Source organism: Hyperolius riggenbachi, chromosome 3 (assembly GCF_040937935.1).
Source record: "Hyperolius riggenbachi isolate aHypRig1 chromosome 3, aHypRig1.pri, whole genome shotgun sequence".
Taxonomy (NCBI): Eukaryota; Metazoa; Chordata; class Amphibia; order Anura; family Hyperoliidae; genus Hyperolius; species Hyperolius riggenbachi.
The window spans coordinates 122,994,966-123,018,239 of NC_090648.1; the positions used below are offsets into that span (position 1 = coordinate 122,994,966).

General features: G+C 43.9%; 1 protein-coding gene across 6 annotated transcripts in view; it reads left to right on the top strand.

Annotated features, from left to right (window-relative positions):
* Positions 1 to 23,274, top strand: part of LOC137562981 (PH and SEC7 domain-containing protein 4-like) — a 122,041-nt gene that overhangs the window by 90,016 nt on the left and 8,751 nt on the right. For all 6 annotated transcript variants that reach the window (XM_068274860.1, XM_068274863.1, XM_068274864.1 and 3 more), the window contains 10 exons: positions 4,785 to 4,865; positions 7,991 to 8,103; positions 8,189 to 8,247; positions 9,450 to 9,539; positions 10,894 to 10,937; positions 11,070 to 11,239; positions 14,321 to 14,391; positions 18,160 to 18,305; positions 21,238 to 21,382; positions 22,495 to 22,638. In XM_068274860.1, coding sequence (XP_068130961.1) covers positions 4,785 to 4,865; positions 7,991 to 8,103; positions 8,189 to 8,247; positions 9,450 to 9,539; positions 10,894 to 10,937; positions 11,070 to 11,239; positions 14,321 to 14,391; positions 18,160 to 18,305; positions 21,238 to 21,382; positions 22,495 to 22,638 — 1,063 coding nt within the window. The remainder of the gene's footprint in view (positions 1 to 4,784; positions 4,866 to 7,990; positions 8,104 to 8,188; positions 8,248 to 9,449; positions 9,540 to 10,893; positions 10,938 to 11,069; positions 11,240 to 14,320; positions 14,392 to 18,159; positions 18,306 to 21,237; positions 21,383 to 22,494; positions 22,639 to 23,274) is intronic.

Below are 23,274 nucleotides of genomic sequence, written 5' to 3' on the forward strand. Positions count from 1 at the left end.
CGCCCAACTCATGCCGCCCATACCTAACTAACCTAAACTGCGGGATCCTACCTAACACCTATATTGCGGGGCACCTACCTAACTAACCTAAACTGCAGGAACCTACCTAGCTAATCTAAACTGCAGGAACCTACCTATTTAACCTAAACTGCAGGAACCTACCTACCTAACTAACCTATACTGCGGGAACCTACCTAACTAACCTATACTGCGGGAACCTACCTAACTAACCTATACTGCGGGAACCTACCTAACTAACCTATACTGCGGGAACCTACCTAGCCAAGCTATACGCCGGGAACCTACCTAACTATCCTATACTGCTGGAACCTACCTATATAACCCATACTGGGGGAACCTACCTATCGAACCCATATTGGGGGAACCTACCTATCTAACCCATACTGGGGGAACCTACCTATCAAACCTATACTGCGGGAACCTACCTATCTAAACTATACTGGGGGCACCTACCTATCGAACCCATACTGGGGGAACCTACCTATCTAACCCATACTGGGGGAACCTACCTATCGAACCTATACTGCGGGAACCTACCTATCGAACCTATACTGCGGGAACCTACCTATCGAACCTATACTGCGGGCACCTACCTATCTAAACTATACTGGGAGCACCTACCTATCTAACCCACACTGGTGGCAACTATACAGGCTACCCTATACTGGAGGCACCTACGTAGCTAACCTGTACAACCTGTACTGTGGGCACCTATGCCTGGCTCCATGGGGGGGGGGGGGGGGGGATTTTCCCTTTGAAAATCAACAGGTGAATTTTGATTGGCTATTATAGGCTCCACCCACTTCCCTGAATATTAATCTCAGTCACCCAGTGACCATCTTGGCAAAGTTTGAGATCCCTGCCATTAACAGTGAAGAAGGGCTGCAGTTTACATTTTCCCAGTGAAATTTGTTTTTGGCTCTGCCCACTTTTTGTAAACTGGACACACAGTCACTCAATGACCATGTTTGTGAGCTTTGGGTCCTTGGCATCAATAATTTGTATTTTCCCAGTGAAATGAAACACATCTGATTGGCTGTTTGTGGCTCTATCCCAGGCATGGGCAAACTTGGCCCTCCAGCTGTTAAGGAACTACAAATCCCACAATGCATTTGCCTTTATGAGCCATGACTGTGGCTGTCAGACTCCTGCAATGCATTGTGGGACTTGTAGTTCCTCAACAGCTGGAGGGCCAAGTTTGCCCATGCCTGCTCTATCCCCTTTTCTGAATTTGAACCCCAGTGACCCAATGACCAACTGTATCAGGTTTGAGGATTGTGCCATTAATAGTGCAAGAATGGCAGCAATTTTAATATTCCCTTTGAAAATCAACAGCTGAATTTTGATTGGCTTTTTGTAGGCTCCACCCACTTTTCTGTATAATAATCTGTGCCATTAACAGTGCAAGAATGGCAGCAATGTAAATATTCCCCTTGAAAATCAAAAGATGAATTTTGATTGGCTGCTGTACACTCCACTCACTTTCCTGAATATTAATCCTAGTCACCCAGTGGCCAACTGTGTCAAGTTTGAGAACCCTGCCAACAACAGAATGGCTGAAATCAATCTAACAAATCTGATTGGCTGTTTGTGGCTCCACCGCCTTTAGTGAATTTGGTCCCCAGTCACCCAATTACTGACTGTATCAGGTTTGAGGCCTCTGGCATTAACAGTGTAAGAATGGTAGCAATGTAAATATTCCCCATGAAAATCAATAGGTGAATTTTGATTGGCTGTTGTAGGCTCCACCCACATTTCTGAATAATAATCCCAGGCATTCAGTGGCCAATTGTGTCAAGTTTGGGAACCCTGCCATGTAAAAAATTAAGTTTCTTGCACCGCCCACTTTTTGTAACCTTGACATATAGTCACTAAATTACCAAGTTTATCAGCTTTGGGGTCCTTGGTATCAATACTTTGTATATCTGATTGGCTGTTTGTAGCTCCGCCCTTTCTGAATTTGAACCCCAGTCTCCCAGTGACCAGCTGTACCAGGTTTGAGGCATCTGCTATTAACAGTATAAGAATGGTTGCAGTTTAAATATTCCCTTTGAAAATCAAAAGTTGAATTTTGATTGGCTGTTGTAGGCTCCACCCACTTTCCAAAATCTTAATCTCATTCACCCAATGACCAACTGTGCAAAGTTTGACAACCCTGCCATTAACAGTGTAAGAATGGCTGCAGTTTATATTTTCCCTGTAAAATTTGTTTTTGGCTCCACCCACTTTGTGTAACCTTGTCACACAGTCACTCAATGACCAATTTTGTGAGCTTTCAGGTTCCTGGCATCAAAAATGTGTGAATGGAAGCAGTTTATCCAGCAAAGAAATCTGATTGGCTGTTTGTGGCCCCGCCCCTTTAGTGAATTTGGACCCCAGTCACCCAATGACTGACTGCAGCAAGTCTGAAGCCTCTGTCATAAACAGTGTAAGAATGGCAGCAGTTTAAATATTCCCCTTTAAATGCAATAGGTGAATTTTGATTGGCTGTTGTAGGCTCCACCCACTTTCCAAAATCTTAATCTCATTCACCCAGTGACCAAGTGTGGCAAGTTTGAGAACCCTGCGATTAACAGTGTAAGAATGGCTGCAGTTTACATTTTCCCATTTAAAATGAATGGCTGAATTTTGATTGGCTGTTTTATGCTCCGCCCGCTTTTCCTGGATTTGTAACCTCAGTCACCAAGTGACCAACTGTGCCAAGTGTGGGGACTCTGGCTTGATTACTGTGAGAATGGCAGCCTTTTACATTTTTTCCATTGACTTGAATGGGTGAAATCTGATTTGCTGTTTGTAGCTCCGCCCACATGTGCAGGGGGGACGCGAGACCCCCAGAACATATCATCCCAGGTAGTAAGGGATCTGCATACCAAGTTTCGTTCAAATCGGTCAAGGGGTTTTCGAGTGATCGCGGCACATACACACACACACACATACACACACACATACACACATACATACATACATCCGATTTTATATATATAGATATCACACCCATACACAGTGATGGCCACAACAAATTGATAGTTGCTGTCATGTTTCATATCTTAAAGTGAACTCGAGGTGAGAGTGATATTTCCTTTTAAGCAATACTAGTTGCTTGGCTATCCTACTGATCCCCTGCCTCTAATACTTTCAGCCATAGATACTGAACAAGCATGCAACAGATCAGGTGTTTCTGACAATATTTTCAGAACTGACAAGGTTAGCTGCATGCTTCTTTCTGGTGTAATTCAGACCCTTCTGCAGCCAATTAGATCAGCAGGGTTGCCAGGCAACTAGTATTGTTTAAAAGGGAATAAATATGGCAGCCTCCATATCGCTCTCACCTCAGGTTGACTTTAAAGAGTTACATTAGTACATAGCAAGGAGATGAGCAGCGCTACTAAAAAACAGACTACTGCCTACCTGCAAAAGAGTGCAAGCCCCACTTGTGGGGTCGAATACACACCGAGCATACACATGACCTGTCTACCACTAGAGGAGGATGTTGGTTTCCATTAACAGCTTGCATGCAACCTATTAAGTACTCGTCCCTCCCACTGTGAAGAAGTCAATCCTCCATGGGAGGGGCCTAACACTAAGTGGTAGACAGGTCATGTGTATGCTCGGTGTGTATTCGACCCCACAAGTGGGGCTTGCACTCTTTTTTGCAGGTAGGCACTAGTCTGTTTTTAAGTAGCGCTGCTCATCTCCTTGCTATGTACTAATGTAATTCGTTTTTGGTCAGCTGCTCCCACTTAACAGCCATGCTTTTGGTGTATATGCAGAGCTTCTGTTTGGGTTTAAGGTGCGTTTGTAGTTCCTGGGGGGGCTCAGCGCATCTCTGATGGAGACCATTCGGAGGCGGCCTGGTGTTGCGCTGATCCACCTTTTGCGCAATTTTCGATTTTATTTGATTAGCCGCACCCAGGCTATGCATATACATAGGTTAGGATTTAGTTGGTGTTAGGCCCCTCCAATGGAGGATTGACTTCTTCGCAGTGGGAGGGACGAGTACTTAATAGGTTGCATGCAAGCTGTTAATGGAAACCAACATCCTCCTCTAGTGGTAGACAGGTCATGTGTATGCTCGGTGTGTATTCGACCCCCACAAGTGGGGCTTGCACTCTTTTGCAGGTAGGCACTAGTCTGTTTTTAAGTAGCTCTGCTCATCTCCTTGCTATGTACTAATGTAATTCGTTTTTGGTCAGCTGCTCCCACTTAACAGCCATGCTTTTAGTGTATATGCAGAGCTTCTGTTTGGGTTCAAGGTGCGTTTGTAGTTCCTGGGGGGGCTCAGCGCATCTCTGATGGAGGCCATTCGGAGGCGGCCTGGTGTTGCGCTGATCCACCTTTTGCGCAATTTTCAATTTTTGACTTTAAAGAGTACCTGTGTATTAAAAATGGTTGTTGGTGGCGGGCCGAGGCAACGCAGGCAGAGGTTTCTGAAGATCTTCGTCAGTCTTCCTCTCATTTACTGTCTCGCGCAGAAGGGACTTTAGGGATTTGTTTTTCTTTTACCTACTTTTGATCTTCACAAATGTTGTTTGTTTTTTTTTAATTGTCTTGCTTTTCTCTTGTGGTTTTATAATTCAGTAATCCTATCAAATATTTCTCTTATCCCTGATTTTGATAATGTGCTGGGTGAAGATGAAAGGTGGTTGGAGAAGGGGGAGGCAGTTGGCAGACAGTCGTGTGTTTCATGGAATGCTTACGTTAGACTTCACCCTCATACCTACAGTGCTTGTTTGCTCAAATTTGTGTCTGTTTTGCTTTTGCAGCAATGAATTCAGTGCCATGGTGGCAGAGGAATACTTAGCTCTGTTTGACTTCACTGGGAAGTCTCTGGATGCAGCTCTCAGGTAAGGGATTCAATCAATCAATGGTGTGAGTCCATTTTAAAATGGGAACATAGAAAAGTTCCACTATTTCCAACTGCAAACAGTGTTTACATGTTGACCTTTTGTGTGAAAACACACCTGTCGCTAAACTCCTGTGTTGAAATTTTGCTCACATGACCAGAACCTACCATAATAAAGTAATATTTTAGGCTCTGTGGCTGTGGTTTTCCTTGGTGTCTGGATTGCGTCATTTACGCTGGTGATATTAAAAGGGGGCTGGTATAGTCTGAATCTGTCTGGGAAGATTGCTGACTATAGCACAGGCAGTCAGTGATGCAGGAAGGGGCCAATATCTGAGCTCTATACCAGCCATTTTGCAAGTGATTAATTTGGCAGTTAATCAAGGAGAAAGTTTTGGAAAGGAGTACCTACTTATCTAGAAAAACATTGGTGGGTGAGGGAGGCTTTAAAGGACAACCGAGGTGACATGTGACATGAGATGGACAGTACCACGCACACAAATTACTTTGCTAGTCTGGGTCAGACTATAGTATATCCCTCACTGATAAGTACTGGTAATTACAGCCATAAAATATTTTTCTCTCAGTAAATGGCTTCTGAAAGCTCATACACATGCTCAACAAAAGTATTTTAAATGCACAATTATCAAACAACTTTTGTTGTTTAAACAAACCAAAAAAGTTGTTTGCTATTGTTCAAACAACTGATGAGACACAGCTCAAGTCAATCCAGCAGTTATCAGTTGTTTGAACAATAGCAAACAACTTGGTTTGTTTAAACAACAAACGTTGTTTGATAATTGTGCATTTAAAAGACTTTTGAGCTTGTGTATGAGTCTTGAGAGCAGGAAAGGGATAAAAAGGATCAATAATTCATAGATTTCAGCTCTAGCATACTTCAATGAAGGTGTCATTGATCAGAGATAATAAAACAGTAAAAACTTAAACTAGACTTAAATATAAAATAAAACTGTGGGATATCTAAAATTCATTCATTTTTTTTTTTGGTGAAGGACGACATATACAATTGTAGGTGCCCACACTTTTTCAGATTGTGATCTACTTTGAGAATTACAAATTAAAAATGATCTACAAGTGAGAATCTACCTACAGATGCAAGCCACAACTGCAGCAGACGCACAGCGGCAGTCCATCAGTGATCACCACAAGCCACAACTGCAGCAGATGCACAGCGGCAGTCCATCAGTGATCACCACAAGCCACAACTGCAGCACATGCACAGCAGCAGTCCATCAGTGATCACCACAAGCCACAACTGCAGCACATGCACAGCAGCAGTCCATCAGTGATCACCACAAGCCACAACTGCAGCAGATGCACAGCGGCAGTCCATCAGTGATCACCACAAGCCACAACTGCAGCAGACGCACAGCGGCAGTCCATCAGTGATCACCACAAGCCACAACTGCAGCAGATGCACAGCGGCAGTCCATCAGTGATCACCACAAGCCACAACTGCAGCACATGCACAGCAGCAGTCCATCAGTGATCACCACAAGCCACAACTGCAGCAGATGCACAGCGGCAGCCCATCAGTGATTACCACAAGCCACAACTGCAGCACATGCACAGCAGCAGTCCATCAGTGATCACCACAAGCCACAACTGCAGCACATGCACAGCAGCAGTCCATCAGTGATCACCACAAGCCACAACTGCAGCACATGCACAGCAGCAGTCCATCAGTGATCACCACAAGCCACAACTGCAGCAGATACATAGATTATAGAGTACTCCTCAGTAAGCCAAATAGAACAATGCTTGACCAAATAGTCACAATATCATGCTCACAATATCATGCTCAGTACCCAGAAAAACTGTAATCAGCCGGAGCACATAATGCTTCTAAATATATGGCTCCCCGCCTTGCAACAACATAACCCCCCTACATTGCTGTGCAAACCTCAGGACAGCATATCGCACTAAGATCCTCCAAGTCAAAGGGACAGAGGCCTCACTCAGGCAGGTGGTGTGGGATCTACCAAGTAGTCCTCTGCGATCTACCGGTAGATCACGATCTATCCAACGAACACCCCTGCTTTATAGTAAATCTGAAGTCTCCCCAAGGAAAACAGTTAAATGCTTAAATCAGTGGGGGGGGAAGCCTCTGGTCAAGAGGCATTCCCAACCCTCTGCGACTCCTCCTGCGATGTGCTGGGACCCGCCAAACATTCTTCGATATTAAAGTCACGACCGTGCACCCCTCTGTATGTGAACGCTAATGAACAGGTGGCCTGGCCTGCGCAGTAGCTTTTTTTCCTCCATGCACAAGTGACTCCATGCTGCTGGGCAGGGGCGGTTGTCTGTGTCCCTGCGCAGTGTGACCACTTCCATACATGGAGAAGAATGTGGCCACAAAGAGGGATGCGGCCAGTGGTGCAGGGGTCCTGGAGGATCTACTGACATAAGTCTTCCGGGTGGCCTGTCTGGTCACCCAGAACCTCCAGGATAGCTTGCACGCCGATGGACCATCAGATGATGGGGTGGGCTCTTATGGCTGCATATATACACCGCAGTTCCAGGCAATGACTATTCACCTGTGGGCTGCAGCAGCATGCAAGCTGTCTCACTGAAGGCGCTCAAGATACCCGCACATGGCAAGCGCCAATGGCCAATACAGGAATGTAACCCCGCCCACTGTGCACACTGCTGCAGCCCGCAGGTGAATAATCATTGCCTAGAGCTGCGGTGGATATATGCAGCTAGGAGAGTCCACGCTACCATCTGATGGGCCATTGGCTTGCAAACTATCCTGGATGTTCTGGGTGACCAAACAGGCTAAGGATTGCCAGGTGCCTGGCTTTCTTGCTGATCCATTTGGTTGCAGTGGTGTCTGAGCCACACACCTGAAACAAGCATGTGGCTAATCCAGTCAGATTTCAGTCAAAAACTCTTGATTGTCCACATGCTTGTTCAGGGTCTATGGCTAAAAGTTATGTAGTCAGAGGAGCAGCAGGACAGCCAAGCTATTTTTGCATGTAGTGAATTGTAGTCCGATACTTTCATGTAGTTTATATGAACAGAAGTGTAATTCATGTCTTCCATAGTATCTCATTGGTTTCCTTCTGTGAGTCCCCATATAGTGACCATGTTGTCCTATTACAGATCTCTGATGCAGGAGCTGATACTGACTGGGGAAACTCAGGAGAGAGAGCGAGTGTTGGACCATTTCTCCAAGCGCTTCCATAACTGCAACCCCCGAGACTTCAGCTCTGCCAGTAAGAATCCCACCTCGTGTCCACAGTCTGTGTGATGAGCCTTTATAAGGAGTTGTAAATACTGATGTGCTGTGTTCTGTTTCAGGTGCCGTTCACACGCTGACCTGTGCCCTCATGCTGTTAAACACTGACCTGCACGGACAGGTACGGCGGGTATATTGTACAAGCTCTCACTATTCCCTAGTGTACAGGATTACCTTATGAGTGGAAATGCACCACTTTCTAACTATGAATACAAAAATATGATGCTGTTAATTTATACTAGTCTTTGGAATCTAGGAATAAGAGAAAGTCATATGATGAAGCCAGAGGCAGAAACATTGTAATGTCTGACAGTAGATGATGCTGCAAGCAGAACAAGGGGAGCCTGTTGTAGTTATAGAATACAGTATGTGCCTGGTTAAGCTAACAGCAGCTTGGTATGAGATAAGGGACTTTGTAAGGCACAACTGTGAAACGCAGCCACTTACATGAATGGTCAACATGGCCTCCCCAACTCTGCTTATCTTCTGCTGAAACCTGTGAAATGGGATTTTAGTGATGGGTCCAGTTTGTTCTGCCACAGATGGTTATACCAGATCGCTGTACGTCTTTTATTACAACAGCAGCTTTCTGTGTTGAGGATTTGGAAATAATTAATATAAAAGTTTCATTTGAATGATGAAAGATTACTGCTGCCTACTTATGAGGATGGTGGGGAGGGGTGTAGGATATTATGGGCCGCTCCATCAGACCCACAACCCTACCTGTGTTCAGTCCTTGTTAAAGGTGCTGTAGTTGCACATATCAGCCTGTTTGAGTGCGTATAAAGTAAAACCATCATTAGTAGTCTTCTCCTGCGTAGACTGGAGCCGACTGACGTAAGTGACAGGACCCGGTTCCGGAAGCTGTGGGCAGCGGAGGACGGCGGCGTGGGAGCAATCTGAGCGAATGGGGCTGGAGGAAGCCCCAGATATGTATAAACCTTTTTCTTTGGTCAGTTCTGAGTCCCTTTAAGAACTCCTACTGAACCACAAGACAGGAAAACTGTACTGACCAACATTGTGTCTTCCTACCAGTTATCAGTTTCTCTTATAATGCACAGTTCAGGAACCCCAATGCAGATTCGTATCTTCTAGTTAATTTGGCATACAGGTTGAGTTAAAAGGGGTAGATCTTGACTGAACAGGTAAATGAATCCTGTAGTATTTAATTGTATCTCTGTTCTCTAAGGCACAGGTAAGGGGTTAGCAGTGAACTGCCGCTCATTACAGAACATGCCTGTCCTCACACATCCCATCTCAGCAAAGACTGCATGACACCGGATAAGCCTTGCTTGTTATACACAGTGTGTGTTTTCTCTGCAGAACATTGGGAAGAGCATGACTGCACAGGATTTCATCAATAACCTAGAAGGCATGAATGATGGTGGCAATTTTCCAAGAGATCTACTGAAGGTATCTGACCACTTGTACCTTCTTTCCTACTACACCATAATTAATAATGGTCCTCATAGAAAAAGATAATGCTATATGTCATTAAGTGTTCTATTAATGTATTGTCGCGAGGACATGCATGAGGTGACATTTTTCTGTGGTACATAGGGCAGGTGTTATAACTCCGATTATAATTTGACAGCGTCTCGCTCAGTAGTGCTAGAAGACATACGAGTTACTAGGTGTTACAGTAGTGGTCTTGTGCACCAGTTAAGTTTTGTATAACCAAGGCTGTGTCATACTCTGTAGTGTTTACTTATCTCTGCATCCATTCCTTTGTTTATATTGTTTGGATTCACATCATTGTAACTTAAAATATTCTTCAGCTTCCCTATCACAAATATTCTCATTGCTGCCAGTGTTTGCACTCTCAGTGACCACCACCTCATACAAAGCAAAAGAGGGGGGGCTTACCAGATATTCATTAAACCAAAACTATAAGCCTTATATAAGTGCACCTGTCACCAAGGGAGCAAATGCAATACCTCAATGCTCAGTCTCTGTTCTCCCTCTAATAGCGTCCAGTCACATATAAATGAAAGTATCTGCAACTCCAAGTGCACTCTGTTAATCTGATCCCTGAAGAAGCTAGTTGTGAAACTTATTAGAGAGGAGGCAGCATTATTGACGTGGTTCTTGTTTGATAGGCATTTCATCTTCATAGGAAGTGCTTATCAACTCCTTTTGACCCAGCACATAAGTGCGCTTATGGGTTTTGTATGATTTATTATGTTCCCTTAATGAATATATATATATATATATATATATATATATATATATATATATATATATAATACTATTAAGTGGGATATCTACCACAATTTTTATAAATTAGAGTCTCACCTAAAATGTAGTTCATGTATATATATATATATATATATATATTTTATATATATTTCTATGTATATGTGGCTTGACTCTATATGTAGGAGGGGGAGTGGAGACTGAGCAGTGTGATTCCTGAATTGCTTCCTTGGTGGCAAGCGTTTTTCCTCTTTCGCTCCTGTATGCCTTATTTTGATACGATGGGCGTTTGTGTTGCTACAAGGGCTGTGGAGTTGGAGTCCAGCAGTCTGAGCAATTTTGGGCACCTGGAGTTGGTGGTTTCATAAACTGAGGAAATATTGCCACCAGTGTGCTGGTGAGGGTGAGGATTTGATGAGCTGTGGTATTGTGGGGAGCAGTGTACTAGCAGCATCCCTATTTTAGTGACGAAGCATGACCATATAAGATGGTCACTGGTGTGTATGTTTGTATTTGTTGTGTTCTTGTATTCTGTTATATCACCTACTTGATGTATTCTTTGTTTTTGTAGGGGCTGTACCACTCCATCCGTCAGGAGAAGTTGGAATGGGCTGTGTAAGTAGAATTATGCATAAAAGGATCATTCTGTGCCTTCCCACTTCCTATATGGTTTGCAGCATTTTGGACCTTGCTGTGTGATATTGTGACTTCCTCATAATGATTCTTGTTTTTCTGATTGCCTTATAGGAGTGAAGAGAAACTGCCCAATGTCCTTGTTCCAAAGCAAGAAATTAATTTACCTGTCCGGAAGAAAAGCAATGCGTTTGTGGATATACCGCCTCCAGATCCAAATGCACCAGTCTACAAACAAGGGATGCTCTGCCGTAAAGTCCATGCAGATATTGATGGCAAGAAAAGTGAGCATCATCCTGTCTGTCTGCTCCTCTCCGGGGCATCTCTCCTCCTCTGGCTGGTTCCACTGCAGAATACATAGGAATAGAATTATATGGGGGATATAATCCCTGTCTTTCACACAGTGAAGTGGAACTGCTAGCAGGATTGACCCTCTACCTCCAATAGATAATCTGCATCATTTTCTAAAAAAGGTTTTATAGTTTGTTTCCTTTTTCTACAGGGGATCTATAGCAGTCAGTAAAGTGTGCAGTGCTGAGCCTCTGCACTGAGCTTTCCAGGTTGCTGAGATTTTACCTTTATCTCTGATTGCAAGAGATGACGTTTGTGAAGGGTTATGCAGTCTGCAATTAGCAATGTGTTTCTTGCAGATTCAGGCCTCTTCACTGCAGTCTACCTGCTATCGCAGTAGAGGAAAGAGAAGTCATTGGTTTCTACTGAAGGGGTAGAAAAAGAGGTCACCTGCCACTGCTGGGGGGAGGGTAATTAGAGGGAGCACTATTGGGTGCCAGGGGGGTGGAGGGGTGAAAAAGGTTGCTGGTATTGGTAGGGTAGAGGGGCGGAGATTTGGGGGAGGGGTGGGGCTTTATTTGGGCGAGGGGCGGCGGCTCACTTATGTGAAACGAAACACATAATTACCCCTTTTACAGCTTGTGTTCCCCTTCTAGGCAGCTCTTCGCAGAAGCACATCGATGCTGCAATTTCCTGCATCTAGAGGGGGTGTGCAAGAGTTGCATAACACCACCCATATTAAGGAGGAGTCTATAGTGACTTCTTCCACTGCCCTATCGCACATGGCTGCTCCCACACCATGCGACATCACAGGGATAATACTACGTCTTGCATTCACGTGAAGGGCTAACTAGTCACTATATAATGTCTATGCTTCTATAACTGGGCTCTGGGTTTAGTTGGCATAGCGTGTTTTCACTGATGGTCCTCTTAACTTCAGCCTGAGACTACTGACATGCTTCCCATTGTCATTCTGTCCTCAGTGGCCCAGTGAGACGCTCCTTGTTAGGTTTCTGGTCGGTGGTAGGTTTGTGTCAGAGCAGGAAAGTTGGGCCCGTGTGCAGATTCTGTTTGGATTCTTTTTTAGGACTACAGAAGGGGAACAGGTGTATTGAACATGACCTATAAACGTTTATTCCCATCCTGTCTTTGGTATGCCCTTCTCTGCTTGTCCCAGCCATATGCCCCAGTATTGCTGATAGTAAAATACCTGATGAGTGTGTCAGGTTTTGTTGATTTCTCCTGGCGTGTAGCATTGTTTCCTGCTTTGTGCGGCTAATTATCGGTATTCATGCAGGAAGAGAATTGGAAGAGTTGTGTGGGACGGAGCTGAATGTACACCTGTGTGATGCTGATTTCTTATCTGGGGAAAGAAATGCTATTTGATTTTCTGGACAGTTTTAGACCTAACAAGCTGCATACCGAAATGCAAAGATCACGTTATTTGCATTAAATTACAAAATGACGTGTAGCACTGATAAAGCTAATAGCGTTTTGAATAAAAAAGGGCAACATCATCATTTTAAGGTAAGCATCCCAGATATCAAATAACTGGGTGTGATTGGCTCTGATTTAATTCAGTGGAAATTTGCAACCAAAGAATTTCCAGTTCATTTCTAGTCAGTTGCCGCCCTCCTATCTGTATCTCAGTTAGGGAGGAGTCAGAGGACTGGGGTAACCACGTGTGTGGTCAGCTTTACTTTACAATTTAAGCAATGGTCAGTCAGACTTGCAAAGGCAATGATGTTTTGGCATTTGCCTCTGTGTCACAACTTTGGCCGTTACTGCAACCCTCACAATCCAGGAACTGAAAGTCCGCCGACTGAATATTCCTTCTGCTTTGCACATTTTTATAGATCTTTTTCTTCCTGTTTCTGTTGAGGAAGTTAAATATAAATTAGCATTTCTAAATCAGAAGTCATTTGCAATTGTGTATCTTTATGTGAACAAAGATTTCTGAATAGGCAGATTACTTTTGCCCTTGAAAGGCAAACACAGAACTGCTAGAGCTCAAATGGCCTATTAGTTTTACAGAGCCATACTAATCTGTGGTTGCTTCTTACCAGTGCATATTGCTATAGGAGTGTCTGATTTTGTATATTTAGTAGAGATGCATTATGGGAGATCTTTCTTGCTCACAAACAGCAACCTACACACAAGTAATTACCAGCTGTTTTAGCTGCTCCACCAGGGCCGGCTCCCTGTTACTCGGTACACATTGGTGAAATGCACAAGTTGGTGCTAACCTCTCCTTTGTACTTCTGGTTCATTTCGTTGACCATACAGGCTGCATTCACGTGTACAGATTGTGGGAGCATAGAGAGTGCAGACAGAGAGATGAGGACTTGAAGTACAATGCATGCACCACCATACTACTTCTGTGGCAAAACTGCCGACTAGATCTAGTTGTGTCCACTAACTGAGAGGATTACCATCTCACTGAGTATCCTTTAAGCCAATAAATGTAAATATGCTGATTTTCTAGTCAAAAAATAAAAAAATACCAGATTGTAAAATATATTTTATTACCAACTAGCTGTGATGTATGTATAAACACTGTAATTGCATCTGGAGGTATAGGAGACCTTTTAATGAAAACCCTAAGGGCCCTTTTCCACAAAAATGTGCGAAAAGCAATTAGAAATCGTATCCCAAAGCAGCAAATGGGAAAGGGAGAGCGAAAAAAAAATGAGGATCTGTTTTGTTTTTGATGTTGTCAGGTTAGAGAGCTGCTGGACTAGTACGAGCTCTGATCACACGTTCATGACTACCAGATTGCCTTTCCCACTCAACTAAGCATCACTTGTCCCCAACATATAATAATCGCTTTCTGCTAGAAAGATACCCGGGGGGCATGTGTGAAGGAACTGCCTGGGGAATGTATGCCTGAGGATGGGCACCAGCTCACAAGTTCAGACTGAGGCACTTAGGTCCTGTTTCCACTACATGCAGATTGGATGCAGAGAAACTATCTGCGTGTAGTGGAAACAGGACCTTAACAGCAAATGTAAAAATGTAAATGGCTTGGTGTCGCCTATGTCTTTAAACACATTTTTCTTCTTTTAACATTGCAGCTCCCTGGGGAAAGCGAGGCTGGAAGTTCTTCCACACTGTGCTGAAGGGGACGCTGCTCTACTTTCTAAAGGTATCCAGCCTTCACAAAGGGCAGCTTCCCAACCAGTGACCTAGAAAACTGCACTATGAAGCTCCTGATTTGTTTGGCTTGCTTTGCGTCTGTCTTTGACATAAGCAGATGATCAGTTGTGATTTTTTTTTTTGGGGGGGGGGCGCTAATTAATTTTCCTGCATACCGATGTTTTTGTAATGTGGGAGGAAACCAGAGTGCTTGGGGAAACCCATGCAAACATTAGAACATACAAACTCTATGCAGGCAGTGTCTTGGCTTGGATTTGAAATTGGCTGGTGAAGGTGGCTATACACTTATTGTCTCTCCTGTCAATAGCCATCCTATTTAATTGCTCTGATCAAATCTGCTAGAAATCTATGCAGCAAACGATGCCCAACTGGTATATGGCCAAAATCAGTCGAACTCTCCTGTCTGTCGGTGGCGGAAGATTGACGGCCCATAGCATTGATTGCACTGCAACGAACAGTGCAACGGTGCGGTTCAGTAGCTTTTGAATAGATTTCTTGCTGAAATCCATTAGAAATATATGTTTAGTGTGTGGAAGAATCAGATCCCTCTCTGATCTGATTTGATCTGAGCGGGATTTATCTGATGTCCAAATCTTTTGGCCATCTAGAATTGTATGGCCACCTTTTTATACTGGGAATACGTAATGAGTTTTTTTCAGCGGATAGATGGCTCGATAGATAATTTCCAACGGGTCCCATCTGATTTCGATCATTTTATTGCTGGATTTTGTGATAGAAGTGAATGGAAATCGATCAGAAAAACGATTGAAAAATTGATCGGAAAGTAAATCTGCCCAAAAAACTCATTGTGTATTTCCAGCATTAGTCACAATGGGTTTGAGCACATCTTGTCACATCACAGAAGGGGATGCAAGAGGCCAGGTAATTAAATTGCTTAGTTTGCAGCACCCCCAGCCCTCCATGTGAGTTCTGACATGTTTTCATTTTCTTGTACGTTTTGGTATAAGCCATTTGATGCATACCTTTAGCAGACAAATTAACACGAGAAAGGTTTGAAATCCAGGCACAGCACAATGCTAGATAGTTGTGTATTCAAGACTCCTTTGTGTGCACAAGAGGCCCAGTAACAAGCCCTGATTGCACTGCTCCCAGAATCCTCAACTCCGTGTGAAATTCCACCTTTGTTGAGAAACAAGCCGCTCCATCAGCTCAGCTTTACTTATTGTTCTTGTTATTATTATTATTAATTGTATTCATAAAGTGCCAACATATTATGCAGCGCTGGACAATAAATAGGGAGACATACAATGTACACCAGGGGTGACACACAGAGAGGTAGCACATGGTTATACAGCACAGCACAAGGTTATACATAAAAACAGGGTATAAGATGCATGATCATGTGATTTTACAGAGACCCAGCAAATCAAGTCCAAGTTAGTCCTTGGAAGGGTGCTATTGGTGAGGTTGCAAAATCAAGAAGGACTCATTAAGGGTGGGGGGAGAGAGACCCTGCCAATGGCTAACAATCTAAAGGGGAGTGGGAGGAACACATAAGGTAGAGCTGTGGAAAGGGTGCTGGACTGAGAGAGTTAGGGGGGGGGGAGGAGAGGTAAGCGATTTTAAAGAAGCGGGTTTTGAGGGCTAGCGGGTGTTGAAGGAAGGGGCGAGTCTAAGTGGGGCTAGGATGGAGTTCCATAGGGTGCGGACGGCTCTTGAGAAGTCCTGTAGGCATGCATGGGAATGAGAAATGCATGGGGATGCCAGGTGGAGATCATTGGAGGACCAGAGGGGGTGGGCAGGTTTATATCTGTCGACAACCTAGCTCAGAGATGTAGGTTGGGTACGTCTTGTGCACAGATTTGTAGGCCGTAGCTTTACCTATTGTTAGGATTGGTGGCACACATTTGTAATTTCTTACCCTTGTATATTTGAATTTTAGATGCTTTTCTAATCCACACTTGCTATTGCAAACATTTGTCAAGACTAAGGGGATCATTTTGTCCTGTACGGCACTCAGTCGGGTGTGGAAAACTAGCAACAATTTTCTGATTTCTGGTCTGCAGTGAATTACTGCTATAGGAAGGGGAAGCTACTATAGGTTGAAAACTAGTACAACACAGAGTGCAGATGTCAGATTAGAAAATGATGCAGTCTGGCTTTACAGACAGTTTTGGAAATGTATAAATGGTGACAGACTAATATGGAAAGGTCATTTTTATAACAATAAAATTGCACAAATATTTGTGCAACCCTAATATGTGATTACAGAAAAAATAGCAAGAGTGGAATTTCTCTTTGATGTAAACCTGAGGTTAGGGGAACATTTAAACACTATATGTATATATTCGTATGCTCGAAGTTTCTTGGACACTTGCTGCCCCCTTATTGTGCCTGGCTTTCCCTCCATGGTGTGCTGCCGCTGTAGCCCCAGGCGCTGGTGCTGTCCACTCTGTGTACCCTCGTGGATTGCACTCTGATGGCTGTGCAGAGTGTCTGATAGCATCTTGGGCACACTCGTTTCAGAAACATTAGCAACTGCGCATGCCCAGCATGCTACCGCTGATGACAGCCACTCACTGCTATACGCAAGCACACACAAAGAGGCTGCGCTCAGAAGGCAGAGCATGCGCAATTGAGCTGCATCTGGAACTAAAGGGGCCCATACACTCAGCCGATTTTCTGGCCGACCGATCGATCCCGATCGATTGATTGCAAATCGGTTGGCCAATCGACCGATCGATGGCCGATTTCGATCGATTTCGATGGATTTCCATCGAACTGGCAGGGTGGAAAATTTAGGTCGATCTGATGAGATTGCTTATCAGTTTGCATTGGCCTTAATGGAAATCTGATGGCAGAAAAATGCCATCAGATCGAATTTCAATAGATTTCAAACTGAAATCTATTCGAATTTTATCCTGGTAAAAAATGTTCTAAAAACGCATCAGATAGATCATCAGATGCATTTCTTATCTGTCTGCTGCCAATCTGACGAGTGTATGGGCACCTGGGGACTACAACGGCAACATGGAGTATAGGCCATGCACAATGAGGGTGCAGTAACTGTCTAATTTAGGGCTCGTTCCCAATGCATGCGGATTCGCACATGTAATGCAAGTGGATGGGCCTGTTTCCACTGTAGCGTTGTTGAGGTGCGTTTTTTTCAGCGGTAAAAAAACGCACAAAAGAGCCAACGAATTCGCCTGCGAGTGGAATGCATGCGAATCGCCGCGAATGTATTTAATAGGAAATTCGCATGCGGCTATGGTATGCGAATTTTCATGCGAATTCGCAAGCGAATTCGCATAGGTACCAATGTAAATTCACACAGGCAGTGACATGGTTAAAATCGCATATACCTTCACCTATGCGAATTCGCATGCGAATTCGCGGCAAAAAACGCATGGGAAATCGCATCCGCATGCGATTTCATCAGCGGTGGAATCCAGGCGATTCCACACCGCAATAGTGGAAACAAGCCCTTAGAGATTAAGCAGGAATTAAGGTATCTTAGGTAGCTCCTACTGCTGTTTCTTCTGTGCCCCCCACTGTGCATCATTCTAATGCAGCTACCTCAGCAGCCAATAGAAAATGCCTGCATTGAATTCATACAGTACAAGCATCACAGCAGGACTTTACATCCACTTAAGTCAGCAATTCCTTTAGACCCATAAACCAGGGTTTGAGAAGATGTGACCTTGTCTGATCTCCAGGGCTGGTCTTGGCTGAGTATGCATGGTACAGTAGAGATTGGCTCTAGCATGGTTTGATATGCTCTTCTCACTTTGAACAGGACGAGTACAGGGCTGACTTCAGTCAACCTGAGGAAGTTATCAGAATCCATCATGCTTTGGCTGAGAAAGCCAGCGAATACACCAAGAGACCCCATGTCTTCCGGCTGCAGACTTCTGACTGGCGAGTCTTCCTCTTCCAGGCACAGTGAGTAATACACCATTTCTTTAGACTTTACAGGGAATTACCTGTTTTTTGCTAATGCGTTGGGTACCTGTTCTGAGCAGTTCTTCGTTTCTTCCCCATATGTTTCACATGCATTTAAACTGAAGGGAAATCTTTGAAGTTGATGGCTCTGTTGAAACACTAAACTGTTTCATATGAATTAAACCCATGCTGGCATGCATGTATTATGCGAAAGCGATATCTTATCAGTTTTATCTACACACTAGATTTTTGGCGCATACCTATGAAATGGCTGCCTGGAGATTTGGGAGCGGGATGAAGCCGATATACGGCTTACCCTGCTCATGCAGAAGTCCCGGCGGCGTCAATTACTATTACCCCTCCAGGTCGATGTGTATGGTAGGGAATGATGTAATTTGGCTTTCAGCTATTGCTGGCGGCCAAATTACAGTGATTTAAAAATAATTTGAGCTCCGTCTTATGACAGCACCCAAATTACTCACTGAGCACTGCTATAGCTGTAATCCCTATTACAGCCTATGGAGGCGTCGGCTGCGCCCAAATCTCCTGCACTGTTTTAACAGCGTTTGATTTTTGACACCCAATGTGATCATGACTCAGAAATGATCAAGCTTTCATTGTTTGTTTTTAAAGAGTACCTCCAGTAAAAATGACTGAGCCTGTTCTGACAAAGCTCTAAATGATGGAGGATTGGGGAGGTTAGTGTAAATACTTCATACACACAAAAATTATCACATGTCTTGTTACTCATGGAATGTTTTGGTATCATATTACTCCACCATGTGATATCCTCAGCTATTTTGAACACATGCTCACCAACACGTATAGAGGAATTAGAGGCTTACTAGCCAGAGATGACCCACATTATAAGGTTGTATGTGAGCTCAAGCAATTATCAAATGGTAGGATGGACCCTCTAGGATCCATAGTTATGGATTGCAACTCCAATATGGTGTCAGAGGATGTAAGCATACAAAACAAAAATGCAACTCTAAGTGTAGACTGTTTTATAATTGTTATATTGTAGTTTTATCCAATAAAAGCATTCTACACGGAGAACTGCTTTTTTTGTATTTTATGATCACATCCTCTAACACTTTGAGGTACCATATTGGCGTAGTGAGCCATAACTTTGGAGTCTAGAGGGTCGATACTTCCATTTGGTAATTGCTTGAGTTTATATACAACCATACAATGTGGGTTGGACTTTGGACATTGTTCATCCTCAGCAGTGGTTGCTTATTAGAAACCTGTTAGCGCTGATTGTTTTTTGCTTTATATTTCAGGGTTAAATATTTACCTATCTTGGCGTTTATCCCTCCAGCCTTGCAGAGGCTCTGGCCACACCCATCTGTCAATCATAATTAAATATAGTATACATTATTATTAGATTTCTAGAAACCAGGTTGACAAGCACCCAAATGGGGATAGATGTGTTCTTGAGTGGATAGACTCAATAGCCCTTAGTGAGTCAAACAAAGTCCAACATGAAGAATCCGCAGCACCACGTCAATGATGTATAGCTCTTTTATTGTTAAAATAACACATAGGCATAACAGTGACGGACGCTGTTTTGGACAAGGTCCTTCCTCAAGCTGTGTCAGGCTTGAGGAAGAACCTTGTCCGAAACAGCGTCTGTTGCTGCTATAGCTATCTTTGTTGTTTTAACAATAAAAGAGCTATACATCATTGACGTGGTGCTGTGGATTCTTCGTGTTGGACTTTATTTGATTTTTAGTGCATGTTCAGTTCTCTGCAGTGCTATCCCACCCATGACGCCAAGTGACGATATTTGCTCCAGGCGGCATGAGCGCTGGAGCAGCATCTCGCCCCCCCTCCCTCACACCCTGGCGAGATGCTGCCTGAGCAAATGTGTCACTTGGCGCCATTGGCGGGACGGCACTGAACATGCACTAGAGGCATGGGGGTTCTGTAGCAGCGTGTATACAGGAAATAATTTCTGTATACACACTGCTACGGAAGCTGCTGCCTGTCACAGCATGCAGCGGGCGCATCGCTCTGATGGGAGATCTGAATACTGGGGGGGGGGGGGGATGGGGTTGGAAGTGAAGCAAGCACTGTGGGTAACGACACTACCTATACTGGGGGAACTGTACTAGCTCCCTAATTATACTGGGGCAACTATACTGCCTGTACTGGGGCAACTATACTAACTATACTGGGGCAACTATACTAGCTACCTATACTGGAGCAACTGTACTGGGGGCAACTAGGCTAGCTACCTATACTGGAGCAACTGTACTGGGGGCAACTAGGCTAGCTACCTATACTGGGGTAACTATACTAGCGACCTATACTGAGGCAACTATACTACCTATACTGGAGACAACTATACTAGCTACCTATACTGGGGCAACTATGCTGAGGACAACTATACTGGCTACCTATACAGGGGGGGGGGGGGACAACTATACCTGGCCACCCTATACAGGAAGGACCTTCAGGTGCTGTGCGATCATTCCAAATAGGGAGGCGCATCCTCACAAGTTTGCATCAGGCAGCAAAAAGTCTGAGGTGAGCCATAATAAGGACAAGTTACCTCTTTGGTAACGCATGGCTCAATAAAAGAGCGCGAACTTAATGAAAACCGGTGTGCTGATACGCTTTTTCTAAAGTGTATATCTAGTGTGGTTAATAACTCATGTAGCAGTTGGCTTTCTTGTAAGACTTTTGTATAGACCCTTTCCCTTCAACTCAAGTGATCTTGAAAGCTCATCAGCATCTGGGGGGGTCTTCATGGGGATTCCAAGAAACGGTGATTGCAGTGGATCATTTTGTGCAGGTCTCTGTGCTGGGATATGCCAGGGAAGGCTAAAATAACCACCAGAATTCTATTGGCCATGTGTGAAAGATATAAAATGAAGTTTAATTTGCGTTTACAATTGCGTACATAATGTATCTTCTTCCACAGGAACCCAGAGGAGATGACTTCGTGGATCTCCCGGATTAACCTGGTAGCAGCCATGTTTTCTTCCCCGCCATTCCCCGCCGCTGTGGGTTCTCAGAGGAAGTTTTTCCGACCCATTCTTCCCTCTGCGCCGTCTAAGCTTGATTTGGTTTGTAGTTTTTTTTTTTTTTTGTTTTGTTTTTTTCCAAAATCTATACCTCTAAGCCTGCTTTCTCTCTGCACCTCCATATCGATTTACACGCACTGCGCAAGGGGATTGACAAGAGTACCCACTGCAGTAATGATCAATATATAGTTTGGGATACCATATTCCATGCAACAGGTTAGCCATTCTCTATGAAGGCATTTGGCAGAAGTAGTGAGCCAGATGCTTTATCAGAGGGCCCGTAGTATTGCCTCTACAAACTGTGTACTGTTGCAAAGAAGTGGGGTATTTGAGTTTTTAGTGTACTTAGAATTATACTCCCCACCCATCCTCTACTGTATATTTCCACTGGTCCATTCCAAGCTGCATACAGTTTGCATCCGAGCTGGAATTACAGCTTGTTGACCCTCTTTAGCGTTTTGAGGCCACCAGGAGAAAAGCATGATATAAATGTGTGTGTTGTCTTGGCTACAGCTTGCGCAGGTTGAAATTATACCTTTTTGTTGACCTTTTTTTGAGCCTGCGAAGGTTCAAATAATACCTTTTTAATGGGAAACTTAAAAAATCTAATTAGCTTTCAGAATTCTGGTCTTCTCCTTCAGACATTTTTACAGATGGAAGCTGAGGTGATGGGAATGACTATCAGGGCTTATAGCAAGTCCTGGCTGGCTGATGAATAGAATAGGCTGGTCATGTCTAATACATTTCAAAAGGACTTGTAGTATCATTATTATTATTATATTATTATTATTATTATTATTATTATTATTATTATTATTACATTTATAAAGCAGCAACATATTCTGTGGTGCTGTACAAAGTGGGAAAACAAACAAGGGGTACATAATGATACAGACAATGATATACATCAAATATGGACACTAGTACAAAATATAGAACTGGTGGTTACAATGACAGATGTGACATGATGAATAAAATGTATAATAGAGTGCAAGCTATGAAATGAATCACAAATTCCAAGACCCAAAAGGGCAAGAGAGCCCTGCCCTACCACGCTTACACTCTACAAATAGTACAAATAGTATGGCAATTATTATATGGATCCTATCAATCACAATAAAGCCGACTATTTTTGTTTAACATCCCACTACTAGGAGGAGCAGCTCCAAACCCATGAGACCTTGATGGACAGGTTTACAGATGACCTGACTGAGCATCAGCGAAATCTTCCAGATCCAAAAAGCAAGACTCGAGACTGGGAAGACTACCACATCCGGGAGGAGTACTTGCGATATGAGGTAATAAGAAACTACTATCTGTGTTGTCACATTGATACAACAACACACTGAATTAACCTATTCCAAACCATGGTAGTTGAAATCTAAGTCCTGCTAGTGGCTGCACGGCTCTGACAGGACGTTGATTTCAATCATCCCGATGCACGTTCCCGCCGATCGCATCGCTCTCGCCCTGCCATCTTTATGACGGCAGAACTCTGTGAGGCGGTCAGGAGCTGATTTCACTAGCTCCTGACCCCGTGATCACTGTGAGCCAATCTCATTGGCTTACATTGATGGACAGGGTCAGGAGCCAATCAAATTGGCTCCTGACCGCCTCACAGAGCTCTGCCGGCATAGCGACGGCAGAGAGAGGGGCCTGCGGCGTGAACGGCAAGAGCGGAAGGTATGTGCCGCGATTAGTCGGTAAGCGTCGTTTTGTGCTACTAGCAGTCTCTGGTCCTTAAAGGGAACCAGAGACCAAGCACCCTTGTGTATTTTACCACATATATCAGTAAGAACATTAGAGAAAACACTTACCTTGCTCTCTGATTCATCTTCACTGCTAAAAGTGTCTGTTATCAGCTGTGATAAGAATTAGGACTGAGCATTCAGTCTGGCTTTGCAGGGAATAATTATAGCTGAGTTATTATAGCA